At 43.7% G+C, this 13,891-nt stretch overlaps 1 protein-coding gene across 3 annotated transcripts in view; it reads left to right on the top strand.

Moving 5' to 3' along the window:
- The first annotated feature begins 153 nt into the window (after nucleotides 1-153).
- MAGI3 (membrane associated guanylate kinase, WW and PDZ domain containing 3) overlaps nucleotides 154-13,891 on the top strand; it is a 54,724-nt gene continuing 40,986 nt past the window's right edge. The window contains exon 1 of one of the 3 annotated variants that reach the window (XR_010723833.1): nucleotides 154-507. Coding sequence is in view for 2 of the 3 variants with exons in the window: in XM_066204222.1 (XP_066060319.1) it covers nucleotides 186-507 (322 nt within the window). In the remaining variant the exon portion in view is untranslated. The remainder of the gene's footprint in view (nucleotides 508-13,891) is intronic. The other 2 variants (XM_066204222.1, XM_066204221.1) reach the window with 2 other exon arrangements.

Here is a 13,891-nt window from a genome sequence, read left to right as displayed (position 1 = left end):
CGCGGGGGCGTGGCAGTGCTGGAGGGGCGCGGCCAGTGAGGCAGGCAGGGGGCGGTGGAGACGGGAAGGCGGGGCCTGGAGGGGTGGGGCCGGGGCGGCGCGGCGGGGCGGCAGTCGGGCGGCAGCCGCGGCCGGGGCGGGAGCGGCGGCAGCGCGGGGTGGGTCGCGGCGCCCCGTGGTGCGGCATGTCCAAGACGCTGCGGAAGAAGCGGCACTGGCTGAGCAAGGTGCAGGAGTGCGTGGTGTCCTGGGGCGGCCCAGCGGGCCCCGACCCCGATTTGCTGCGCGGCGGTGCCGAGCGCGGCGAGTTCCCGTACCTGGCGGGCCGCCTGCCCGCGGGCGGCGAGGGCGCGCCGGGCCCCGCGTTGCTCTCGGGCAAGGCGCCGGCGCCGGGGGACGTGCTGCTGGAGGTGAACGGTACCCCGGTGAGCGGCCTCACGCACCGCGACACGCTGGCCGTGGTGCGGCACTTCAGGGAGCCCGTGCGCCTCAAGACCGTGCGCCCAGGTGAGCACCCTCCGCCGCGGAGCTGACCGAGGCCCTCCCGCCGCCGCCCAGCCGGCCGCGCGTAGGCCCGGCCGCGCCGGCGCCCTGCGGGGCGGCGGGAGGGCCGCGGCGGGAATCGGCGCCCGGAGGGAGCCGGGGGGGGAAACCGAGGCGCAGGTGCTGCGCTCGGAAAGTTTCCGCGGGTTCGGAAAGGCGCCGCTGCCGAGGGGGGTGATGCAGGTGGGGAGGCGGTCCCGCAGTCCCGGGGCGGCCCCGCGACGGTGCTCGGTCCCCCGGCCTCTCCCGAGGGTCCGCTCCCTGGCCGGAATGCTCGGCTTCGCTCCGCTGCGATGCGATGCGGTGTTTGTGCGGGTGTGACCCCCTCGGGGCTCTGCGTGACTCAGTGGCCCCCGCAGGGTCCGGTGCCCGCGTCCTCCTTTCAGAGGTGCAGGAGGTGTTTTCCGTGGTGTTTATATAATCTGCTGCTTGCCGAGGTCGAGGGCGGGCGGGTGGGGAATGGCCGGGATATGGAGCACCGGAGTGCCATCGCTCTATCCTGTTGGTTTCCCATTTGGCAAAGACAAAAACCCTGAGAACAGACTCCGGGACTGCTCTTTTGTCCCACGGATTCATATTATTTTTGAGTACACTTCAATTAACTAATGCTTGTGATAAAATCATACTTATCAACGTGCCTGTTAAATGTCAAATGAATGCTGAATAGTGGCACTTGCAGCCGCATGAATTAATTCATGAGCTCCAGAGGTACCTACCATTTCCTTGGTCAGGCAACCCAGATTGTGAGCATGCTGCCTTATTAGAAGGTGTCTTGGGAAAAACCATTTCACTCTGAATTCCAATGGATATCAGTATTTTTATGACTGGGATCTGTAACATTTCTCATAGAGCTTCTTTGCTGAACACTTGTTCTTTTGTAACTGTTGGGTGCTATTTGACTTCGTGTAATACATATTTTAGGTCGGGTTTTCCTTGTTTGACCACTAATGGGAAGTCATCTTCCTTTTAGAGACTGTGCTGTTGATCCTGATTCATATAACTTGCTAAATTAAAACAACAATCAGAAAAATGAAACAGACACACATCTTAAAAGCACCTTCAGAAGCCGGGTAGGTTTTGAAAGAGGTATTGGTTTACAAAGTTGGAAATCCTTTCTGAAGGGAGAAAACAGAAAAGAGCAAACAGCTGCAAGTTAGATGTGAACTAAGAGGATTTTAAAAAGAGGGACAAATTGTTTAAGATAGAAAATAATCTCTTTTTAAAAGAGAAAGCTTGTGGAAGATGAAAATATAGTTCAAAGGGATTTCTCATATTTACTGTGGAGGGAAATAGGAATATTTTTGTGCTGGGAATTTCTATAACAGAGATGTCAAACTGTCAAAACTGGTGGAAAAGATTTAGAAGAAATTGCTGCAAGTAACAGTAGAAAACAGCAAGAGCCAGATGATGTCCATGAGAACTTCCAGGTATCAAATATTAACACTAGTGTGTTATCTGTTCCTTAAATTCTGAGTGGTGTGGAAGGGGTCGGAGTGGGGAATATAGAGTACTGATGGGAAAAGAGTCTGGAAGATCAAGAGATGCTGGCTGGTGATTCCAGCAAGTTGATTAAAATTTGAGTTAAGAGGGAGAATATTGGGCATGTTAACCAATGACACCTAATGAGGAGAGTGGGCTGCTTTCACTGTCTGGTTTAATCAAATCCAGGTATTTTGGTGAGGTGGATTTTCAAGTAGGCTTTAGGTAAGGCATCCCTGACTTGGATGAGGCTCTTGCTGAGTGGGCATGGTGTGGCAGTGTAGCTGCCAAAATACAAGAGCAGAATTCTCCTGTGGCTTAATAACTGGTTAAAACAAAGAAATGGTTTTTTCAACAGAAGAAAACTGCTGCTGGAGTCTTGTAAGGACCTGTGCTGTTTAGCATAGTCATCCAGAGCTTGTAAACCCATTGCTGGTGAGTTGTACAAAGAGAAAAGTAGCATTTTTGTGCTGATTTTATATAACCTTTGGAACAGATCAAACTGAATCTTAAGATCCAGCAATTTTTCCCATACTGGAACATATGTACCACATCAGATGATTTTTGTAGTCGTTTTCTCTGTTAGATTTAGTGTCCTTAAATACAGTATTTTAAAACGTACTGGGTTTTGGTTGTTTTTTGCAAGGCTGCCACAGCTGCTCAGTGGCAGTTTTCCAGTCAAGGGTATATGTAATTAGGAAAGTTGTTGACAAGGCATTCTCTGTGAAGACCTGTGACTTTGAATTTGGCTTCCCTTTTTGATCTTGAGCCAACCAAACCTGCCAAGTTTCAGAAGGCATCTTGGAAGATGCGTAGGACCATGTGGGTGGTTGAGATGAAGGGAGTGAGGGCCAGGAGCTGGTGGTCCCTGGTAGGCTCATAATATGTCTGATTTCTCAAAGATGTGTAATTGTGTTACTGCATTTCAAGATCCTGTGTTTCATGATTTTCCCCAGTCAAAACTCAGACTATCATTTGAAAGGCATGGAGTGCTCTGCCGACAGACCTTTGTGTGCCCCGTGGCTCTTCAGGCTTGGGTACTAATTGGGGCAGAAGTCTGAGGAGATCCAGTGTTGGGGTTGAGAGTGAGGAATTTGTCCCCTTGAATCTGAATTGTAGGGTGTTCATAAGGTCTTGATGCTCACAGTCTGCCTCTGCATTTTAGAAGGGTGAGTTTGGTGCTCCCATCTTCCAGGTGACCCAGCGGCCTTGAACAGCAGGGTCTGGACTGCTTTAGTTCAAGTCCTAATATAGTCAGTCCCTCATTAAAGGCAGTAACAGCTTTAGTTGACAGTAGTAAAATCTGTCTGTGATATTTCTTGCAAGCTCATAGAAAATTTGAAATGGAAATTTCAAGATGCTGTTTAGGCTTGTTTGATCAGACACTTGAAGGATATGAATGTTAATTTGAACACCATCTGTTAACTGCACATCACAAATGATGGACCACTTTGCTGATGAAGAAATTTGTCCTTCTCATTCTGTGTTTATTACAGAATTACAAAACCAGCTAGGTTGAAAAAGACCTTTGCGATCTTCAAGTCTGACCTATGACCTAACACCATCTTGTCAACCAATGCCATGGGCCCTACGTGCCTCTTCCAGACTTTTCTTAAACACCTCCAGGGATGGTGACTCCACCACCTCCTTGGGCAGCCCATTCCAATGCCCAATCACCTGTTCCGTGAAGAACTTCTTAATGTCCAACCTGATTAGCTGAGGAGGGAGAACGAGACCAGTCTGCTAGGGCTGAGTCTCGTGTCCCAGGTGAGGATGGTCTCAGGTGTGTGCAGACTAGCCAGAAAATCCTCGGGTCCAGTATCAATAGGCATTGACTCAGCATAGTCTGTGAAAGGCCCTTGTTGAGTACTCTGTCGGTGGCACTTGGGACTGATGCTGGGATTGAAGCTGTCTCAATAAAACTTTAATTCGAGATGGACTTTGAAATGATAACCATACCTCTGTTCATTGTCATCATCTTGATGAAATGAGCAAAGCAGCCGTACAGAAAGCTAGGGAAGCTTGTGCAGTGCGATACCTGTATGGATGTGCACACAAGCTGCCAGGGGCCAGCTCATCCTAATGAGTCCATTTGTATTTTAGCCATGCTTGGGAAGTACTCGTTTTCAGCTAATTGCCTGCTTACCTGCATTCAAACAATGGCTGCCGTGTGCTCAAGGACCTTCCCTGTCTGGTGTTACTTGGATTAGGGCATTAGCCTTGTAACTGGCCGGTGCTGCTGCAGGGTCTTCTATTTCCGTTAGTGAAAAAGAACATTCTAGTGATATCCATGGTGTCTGAGTGCTAAGTTCATCCTCTATAGGTACCTACCTTCCTTCCTGCACCTGAAAGGAAACAACATGAAAGACAGATAATTTTGTACGCACAAGTAGTGATAGGACAAAAGAGAATGGATTTAAACTGGAAGATAGTAGGTTTAGATTAGATATTAGGAAAAAAATATTTACTGTGAAGCTGGTGAGGCACTGAAACAAGTTGTCCAGAGAAGCTGTGGCTGCTCCATCCCTTGAAGTGTTCAAGGCCGGGTTGGACAGAGCTTGGAGAAATGCGGTTTAGGCATAGAACTTTGGTGGTCTTAAAGGTCCCTTCCAACCCAAACCAGTCTGTGATTCTGTGATTGCATAAAATCTATGGTTGCATGCATATTCAAGGAGCCTGAGCAACCTGATCTAGTGGTGGCATCGCTGCCTGCGGTGGGGGGATTGAAGCTGGATAGTCTTTGAGGTCCCTTCCAATACAAATTATTTTAGGGTGATGATTCTATGATGATTCAGAATTAGACAGAAAGATGTTTGTATGTGCAGATGAGATTGCTAAAATACTCATCAGCACGACCCTGAGTGCCTTCTTTCTTCATAGCAGCATGGTAACCAAAATACATCAAAACTAGATGGCAGACTTAAAGTAAAAATAACTGCTGATATCTACAAGTTCCTCTTTCTGCAGGTTGAGTAGCCTGATACTATGTAGGAAGGAATGTGTTCTTCTTCCAGACTAAGAAGTTTTGACGGATACAGCTACTCTGTGGCAATTATTGTCCTTTCATAGCCACTAAGGAGGATGTGGGAGGAAATGGGCAGAGCCTTACAGCTCTTCCACTTGAGAAGTGTTTCTAGGGCATATAGTTTGGTCCCTTGGTTTTGGAGCAAGTGCACGTTGGCTCCATTGTGATAAAACTGATCTTTACTCAAAAAATGCAGCAAGATGTAAAAGGATGGAAAGTCTTATTCAGACTCACATTTTTTTTTTCAGTGCTCCTGAAGCTATTAAACCGTGATTTCCTATAGATTTGTTTCAGAGTTGACGTTCACTTGTGGCTGGAGCTCTTCCTCTGGCTGGGGCATTTATTCCGTGTCTCCAGTCAGGATTGCCTGGCCTCTGGTGAGCATCAGTTTGTGCTTTGATATTTTTTTTTCTAGTGGAACATGTGGAGGACATGCCACCTCATACTGACAGAACCAATGTGATCATCTTCCAGTCCTTTGTGCAGTTTCCAATAGGTTCAGTACGCCCCAGTCCAAAGCTGGTGTGTGTTGCTGCTCTGTGTGCAGTCAGCTATTGTCTGCAGTTTTGTGACGTGACCACCCTTAAGTGCCTCAGATCTATTGCTTTATTTGAATTACAGAACATTAGTGCAGAGGATGAGAGGATTGACAGGTGGGTATACTCATACCAAACTGATTTTTTGAGTCTGTGGCCTTATCTTCCCAAAGAGCTTTCCCAATCAAAACCTAATATAAGCTTACAAGAAGACAACTTACTGCTGGATCCATTTTTTTCACATGACTATGATGAACCCCTAATGCCTGGATCCCTAATGCCTCTGTTACCAGCAGGAGTTAATGGGAATGTTATGACTTGGTTTGTGCATGGTGGGGGGTCCCTTCTCTGAAGCAGAATGAATGAAAATGGTGACAAATCCAGTGACTCAGAGCAGGATTCAGCACTTAAGACACAATATTCGAAGCTGAGTATCTGAGGTTCATTTACATTTCCTCTTGTGCTTGAGGTAGGCACAAAGCCTCCATGTGGGGGTAAACATTGCATGTTTAGCAATTAAGGCAAGAGAAGAGGATGAGCCGCAGTCCTTGGTGGTTTTCACAAAATCGGATGAATTCTAAAGGTGCCATGTTGAAACAGAGACCAGAGTACACTCACTAGGATAATTTTGCCTGTCCGAGGAAAGGCATTACCCTAATTCTGTGTTTCTGTGGAAGCTGGCAATGGTCCAGCTTCAGGATGGAAGAGAGGAATGTGTTACTCAGGAAGCCTGAGGAGCTGTTCATCAAGCACAGCTCCCACAGCGCTTGGTGGGTGTTGGGTAGGGGCTACTGGGAGTCACTGTGGAAAACTGCCCTCCCTGCTTGAGAGTTAATGGGGAACTGACCAATTCTGGACTGCAGAGGAAAGGTTGAGTCATTTGACCACACTGTGAAAAACCCAGAGCATGCAGGTCTGCTGTAATAAATGGAGGTATCCCAGTTTCATCAAATGATGCTGTCTTGAAAAGAAAACTGAAGGGGAAATGCTTTCTGCTGGAGGCTTTTGCCTCTCTTAAACTGTCCTGTATCAGTTTAGGAGCTGCCTTGCACAAAAAGCTTGCATCTTAAATGTATGGATGAGGAGGACTATTAAGCGCTAATACCACTGGGTATTAGGACGTTCACGTAAGTTATAATCTTGCTTCTAATATTCTTCTTTATGTAGATGTACTCTTGACATAGACCATATTGCCTTTCCCTTTCAAATGCTTTCTTGTTTAAATTTTACTGCGATGAGTGCTGTGGTAATGATTGTGCCAGAAATACCCTCTAATGGTTCTGCTCTTTCTTGATGTGGTCATTTCAGATGATAAGGAAGCTTCGTGTGGCTTTTGTGACTAATTTGTACTTTTCTGTTCCCTTCAGGAGAACTGTTTTCTTCCCTGTTTTGATCCTTGATGTCTCTCAGGAGAGACCCTGTAGGATAGTGCGTTTATCTGGAACTTGTGGCTGGGCAGGTCTGTGTTCTCCAAACCCACCTCTTCGAGTCCCCTGTTTTATGGGAATCAGATTTTCACTGGGACTGTACTATCAAGCACTTGTATTCCAGATATTCCCGGAAAGAACTTTCATTGTGCAGGTAGATAGTTTCAATTGAAATTCTTCCATGTGCGTTTATGTTGGGTTTTTACTAAGCCCCCACCAACCTCAGGTGTCCATGCCAGCAGAGATCTTGTTTAAAATCCCTGAAGAGTAATTTTGCTGCTACTCTGCAATGGCAGGAGGTTGTTTGTTTTTTTTTTTTTTTATCTGTGAATGAAGCCAAGAATGAAATAAAGATGAACCTTTATTAGAAGTCATGATTTCAACAGCAGATTTCATCTCAATGATTTTTGTGTAGGTATGACTTTTCAGTTCTTTGCTGGTTTAATGAAATGCTAGTCAGTTGTAGAAAATGGCCGTATTTTATCTCAGAAGATACAATATCCTTAATTTTTAAAAGGAAGTTTCATTTTGCTTTGATAAAACAAAGACACTTTGAAACTAAACTGTCTTTTTGGAAACTTCCTAAAGTAAAGTAAACATGTGATGCTGATATAACTTGCTATGCACTGTGCTCCTTTATTATGGAAGCATCTGCTTCAAGTTATTTTTCAGCTGCAAAACTTAAAAAAAAGGAGTCTTAAAATGTGACAAGGATTGTACATTCAAATTGACAGGTGAAAAAATTGCTCTAGTTTTCATTGTTACTCTGCTTTAAGATCTCTAAATTCATTCTTCTGGTTCTTGTTTTTAATTCACCATGCTTCCTTTTAAGAAATATCTTGTTGCTTTCATGGGCTGTTAGTTAAATTGCTTCTTGTTTCCTGAACAGGAACAATTTTCTTCCTCAAAGCAACCATATTCTTGAGAATACTAGATTTGAATTCAGAAAAATAGATGCTCTTTGCATTTGCAAGTAAATTCCTTGTGTAGTTCTGCTGAACAGAAGGTGAGCGGAAAAATGCAATAGGAAGATTGCAGACTTGGGTTGATCTGCTACATTGTCACAAAAATCAGAATTCTTAGTAATTTCTCATCTCTGTTGTTAATTGATGTTTGAATTTGTGTTAAATGGATCTTTTTTTGGGCCCTCTCTGGGCCATGATGGGAATGGGATCTTCTCCCAGGTGCTATTTCAGCAGAAGCTGGATACGATGGCTTGCAATCTGATCAGCTTTAAAAGCAGGAGCAAGTACTTTAGGTGGAAAGGGCACTGTCTTAGGAAGAGTGTTTGTCAAGGAGACGGTAACGGCACTAATGGTGACCAGGGAGTTGTAAAGCCTGTGTGAAGCTGTCCCCAGTTGTTTAAGGTGCAGATTCAAGTAGTTACAGCCATGTTCTGTCACTAGCTTTCCAAATGAAACACAACCACAGCAATCTTTTGTTCAGGCATATATCACAGTGCTTATGCAACCTGTTAAAGTAATGGTTTTATGTGGAAATGTGATTGTTTGCAAAGCACAGCCAGGTTGTTAGTTGTAACTGACAGGAAGCTTTTAAAATGTGTTCTCAGGGCTACTTTAAAAAGCTTGCTTAAAGCTACTTTACAATATGTATGATTCTCAAGCCTGTAATTTTTTATGAATTGGTGATTGCTCTCAGTTGAATGCAACTTCTTCGAATTTAAAATCACTAGTACGTTTACTATCCATCCTGTATCGCTCTTCGCTTGCTCAGTGGTGTAGTTCATATGGCTTGATCCATTGTAAATTATTTTCCTCAGACACAGTTAAAAAGTGAAATCATTTAAGCTCTAAATTGCCATGTCTCTTCAGTTACTTGTTTAAAAAAAAAAAAGTAAAGCTTGAATTGTAGCTCTATCAGATCATGAATGATAGTTCTTACTGTGTTCTATTTCAGTGCTGTTTCATTATTGCCTTTGGTAATAAATACAGTCAGCCTGGCAGCTGGTGACTGATGAATATGGATTGGGGGTGCTGTATTATTGTCAGAAGTATTCTGAGTTTTGGAGTCTGGAAATGCGTTTTCCATCAGCATGGTAATGAAGTATTCTTTCAAAAAGGTGGTAGAGGCAATTAACAAGGTTAATGTGATCATGTGAATTGTCTGTTAGTATTTCTCTTCTTACATCCACTGCATTCAGAGCTAGTGAAGATGAAATCCAGACTGGTTTGCTCTGATCTGAGAGCTTAACAAAATCGGACTACAACTACAGTTGCAGTTGTACAAAACTGAGTTGGTTTGGTAAGGCAGGGACTGTCCAGGACTGTCTCTGGCACTGATGTGAGAAGCTGGAACTGTCGCTGTATCTCTGCTGTGGCACAGGTGTCTGAGTATTAAGGAGTACTTTGAGGATGACTGCTAACGTTATGTCAATGAGACAGAATTAGAGATCTCACCAGCGAAGAAAGATGTCACCAGCCTGGAAAAATGCCGATGTAGTGAGAAGAGGTGGAATTACAATACAAAGGAAGTAAGTGGGGGGGTATGCAGGAACAGCACGAAAGAGTAGTATTAGGAGTTTGTTGCTCTGCCCTCACAGCACAAATACCAGGCTATAACCCACAGCAGGCAATTCCTGATTGCAGAAAACGTCTTCAGCAGCTTGACAGTGTGACGTGCAGAGGCCATCCCTGGAGCTGCGTTCAGTTGTTTGAATTTGCTTGTAGCACTTAAAATTCTAATGCCTTGTACTTGCTGATTAATAACTGTAGGAGGGCACAGATGTTCAGGGCTTTTCCAGTTTGATCCCAGGATACCTTCGGACTGGAGACATGGAAATACTTCGCTCTTGTGCTGGATGTTATTTACAGCTTTCTCTTTTTGTCAGCCGAGTGGAAGCTGGTGGAGGCCCTGCACCTACAGACACCTCTGCCTCTCCAGGTGTGCCCAGCTGAGGTGGGAGTGTGTCCTGGGCTTTTTCGGTGAAGTTGGAACATGGCAGTCATAGAATCTCAGAATGGTTTGGGATGGAAGAGACGCCTTCCAATAGACCAAACCACTCCCAGCCTCACCCAACGTGGCCTGGAACACTTCCAGTCCTCCCATCCTTTGTTGGGCTATATAGACTTATATTTCTGTTTGGGAAGAGTGTGGAAGTCAGAGACAGGGTGTGAGGACAGGCTTGTCCTGTGAATCAGTGTGATGCTTACTCCATATTGGATTCTTACAGATTTACAACACCCAGTAGCTGAATACACACCATTACAGGTTTACATAAAAACACTTCCAGAAGCTTTCAGCTTGAGATGAATCACAGATTAAACACTGTAGTCATTTGAAAGGGAGAAGCAGCTCCCTTCTCCACTAAAAATCCACACACATTTTGAATCCTCTTCAGGATTCAGGGTGTCTTCTTGGATCCCCCCTTGGCTTGGCAAAGGTTTCTCAACCTGTTTCTGCAGCTAGTGGCCGGGTCAGAAGGGAAGTGACTGTGGCACTGCGATGTGGGAATTCTGTATCCTGCTCATGGTGGAGTAAGAATGAGCTGTCTGTGCCTTCCTTATCCTTCTTGGTGCTGAAGGGGAACACTGAGGGTCTGGAATGCCCGCAGAGCCCTCTCAGCAGTCCTCCAGCCAAGGTGGGAGCAGGGCACAGTGGCATAAACACCAGTGTTGGGTTTAGCCAGAAGAAGCATATTAAAAAATAATCTTTTTCATGTTGATGAAAGAACAGGTGAGAGAAAAAATTCTCTCTGAAGTGGCTGCTTAATTACTGTTTGATAAACTACAGTGTGTAGTTTTTCAAATTAAGTTAGTGGATGTACTATTAGGATAGAAAGTGTCTTTTCCTCTGGAGCAGTAACTTTCAACTTGTATGTCTGAATTATCCAATGTGACCAAGTTTTGTGTGGCAACCTTAAGCCTGCTTTAAATTTTTCTGCTTCTTGCAAATGTTTCATTACCACCGTGGGAGTCAGTTGGGGCATCTGTCTTCAGTGGCCTCAAGCTGGGACCCACTGCTGCAGGGTGTCTGATGGTGCTGCAGCTTCTGGTGAATGACCAGAAACATTCCCAGAAAGAAATTTAAAATATGGGATTTAAGGTATTTGAGTAGGTCTTAGAGTATTTGCAAATACGTCTGTCTTAGCTCATTAAATCAGGCAACTGGGTGAATCCAAATAATTAAATGAATTTTAATTCTTGTTATTCTAAGAAAAAATTACCTGATTTGGTTTTAAGTATAAAGAATGTAGTCTTGTAGGTCATTGAGAATGAAATTACTGTGATGGTTAAGACTGTTAGTAAAAGTTATAAAGGAATAGACAAAGCAGCTGATAGGCAACTTCATGCTTTTTTTTCTTTGTCTGGTGTTTTTAACAAAGTTAACTTAAAGATTAAAAAAAATGAAATATGTATTTGAGCATGGTCTAGTGGAAGGCGTCCCTGCCCGTCTCAGAGGGTGGAGCTGGATGAGCTTTAAGGTCCCTTCTAACCCAAGTACTGTTGGGATTCTGTGATGTGATCTTTAGATAACTGGGTGGTTTGCTGTCTAGTTTAGTAATCCCTTTAAAAGTATTGTCTCTTCAGTAGCTGCTGTAGTTTAGTCAAATTTTAGGAAGACGCATGCATGGTGTTTTAGGTGTGCACTGTGGATTCGGGCCACAAAACATATAGCGGGAAGGGATGTTCAGCATAAAACTTAGTGAGTCAGGGCAGGAAAATCACTCTCTTAAAAACTAATTGAAACACAAAGCAGAAGTGCCTGTTTTCATATGAGATTTCCTTTTCCACACGGGAGTTTTTGGAAGATCACAGCAAAAGTGTAACGGAAGCAGAAGTGAGGGCCGTGTGCTGAGTCTTGCACGTTTCTGGTGTTTGTGCAGCTGGTTGTGCCTACCAGCTTTATCCCACAGCTGAGTATAGAGGTGCATGCATGTAACTTGTTCTTTGGTTGACATTATTAAAAACAAAAGCATAAACCTATTGATAAATAATTCGAACTTGGTGTAAGTTGATATGCTGATTAAGTACTTCCATCTCGTACTAAGTGATTTCTTTGAAAAATCTGGAATTTTTCTGTTATTTTAATTCTATGGATTTAGAAATTATTTTGACACATTTTTTTCCCAAACAGACAACAATAACACCCAAACCACTTAAGCCACCCCCCTCTTTGAGGTTTTATTGCCTGGAGATGCAGCTTTGCTTTGGTTATACACCAGGTTTGCCATGACCTTGTTGCAGCAAAAAGCAGCAGAATGTGCTGGTACTATCCATTAAATGCAAGAGGATTAACATCCAGTTTATTTCCTCTAAAACCACAGAACTATCAGGAAATAACTAAGCCCTAAAGTTTTAGGTTTGTAGAAATGATTTCCTCCTAATGCATGTACTTGGGCGGGGGGGAGTGGAGGAATTTCTGAATCCTGTTATGTAAAAGAGAGGCAGAGCCTTGTATTAATCCCAGGGATTTATGTTTAATGGCTTGTTTCATCCTTTATTGGTCTAAAGAATTCCTCAAAAATCAGCTGACCAAAAGTGCCATGGAAGTATTTTTACCTCTGGTGCTGCAACTATTATCTCTCAGTAATTTCACTAATCTTCCTTGCAGTGAGATTAGATTGGAAATGCTTTGGTGCAGGGAGGACTTATTTGTGAAAACTGCTTGGTACTGTGGGTGCCATCGAGGGGAAGTACCAGTAAGTAATCAAATGTGGTGTTCCAGTGCTAAGGAATGTATTGAGCAATGTATTGCCTTGGCTGGTTGACAGTGCTGCCTTGGAAGATGGTGTTTGGAACGTAAACTTCAATGAATTGTGTTTGGCATACTAAAAGAATACTCATGGCAGAAGTTTGACAGCAAAATTGCTGTGGTTTTCTTTCATAGTTAGTGTTGGTTCCTGTTAAAAATAAAACCCAACGTTTTTTAAACAAAATTTTTAAAATAAAAATTGTTGTAACCTATTCTATGATGGTTCTGTGTTTCTGTGTCTTAAGAGCTGACACATTCAGATGCCACTTATGCCTGTACTTTTTGTTTTATGTGGCAATAATATGCCATATATACAACTAAAATATTTTTTAAATGTATTCGCTGCTACATGAGGTATGAACTGTGAATGGGTGTGTGCAGCTGGGGGTTAAACCATGCAGAACAGCTGAGGTAATAGCTTGTGCTGTGTCCTCTTACACATTTTGCAGAAGGCAAACAGTTATGTGCTTGACAGACTTGGGTACTATAATTAAATCCTGTGTAGTGGTTTATTTAAAGGCAGCAGGAAAACAGTTTTACTCAATCCAGGGCCTGAAGTATTGGTCATGTTGTGGAATTATGGACTACACAACTTGACTCTAAATTGCAGGCTTTCCTCTCTGCCCTACTTACTCAGTCTAAAAAAACCTAATCCTGTGGATTTTATTTCCCTCTCTGTAGGGAAGTAGTGAGTAATTACTTTTCTGTGGTGAAGGTAGAGATGCTGGAAAAGTTTAATTAATGCTCATTAGGAGAAGCTGCTAGTACCTAAAGGAATTCATTAGGACGGGACTTGTAATGTTCGTCAGAATAGCAAATAAATGCAGTGGAGTGAATGTTATTTAGGCTGTACTGTGTGGTATATTTTTCTGTTCTGCAAAATCTTCCAGAATATGTGGGTCCTCCACAGCCAAGGATGTCTTTTAACCCCTTTAAAGTGTCCAAATTCAAGATGAAGTTTGGGTTTATAGCATAAATCTCTAAATTTCCCGTCACTTTGTCGATATAGAATTGAGGAACTTAGGAGAAAAGTTACATGTGTCTGCTCAGCTGTAAGGGAATGCTTCACTGTCACTTCATTTGGGTGGCTGAATGGCCTTGTTAATTTGAGTATTTCATGTTAATCTTTCTACTGTAGTAAATATCTTGCAGACAGCGTTGAGAGCATG

Source organism: Chamaea fasciata, unplaced genomic scaffold (assembly GCF_029207755.1).
Source record: "Chamaea fasciata isolate MVZ Bird 193981 ecotype frontalis unplaced genomic scaffold, bChaFas1.0.hap1 SCAF_25, whole genome shotgun sequence".
Classification (NCBI taxonomy): domain Eukaryota; kingdom Metazoa; phylum Chordata; class Aves; order Passeriformes; family Sylviidae; genus Chamaea; species Chamaea fasciata.
This window is presented reverse-complemented; position numbering and strand designations above follow the sequence as displayed.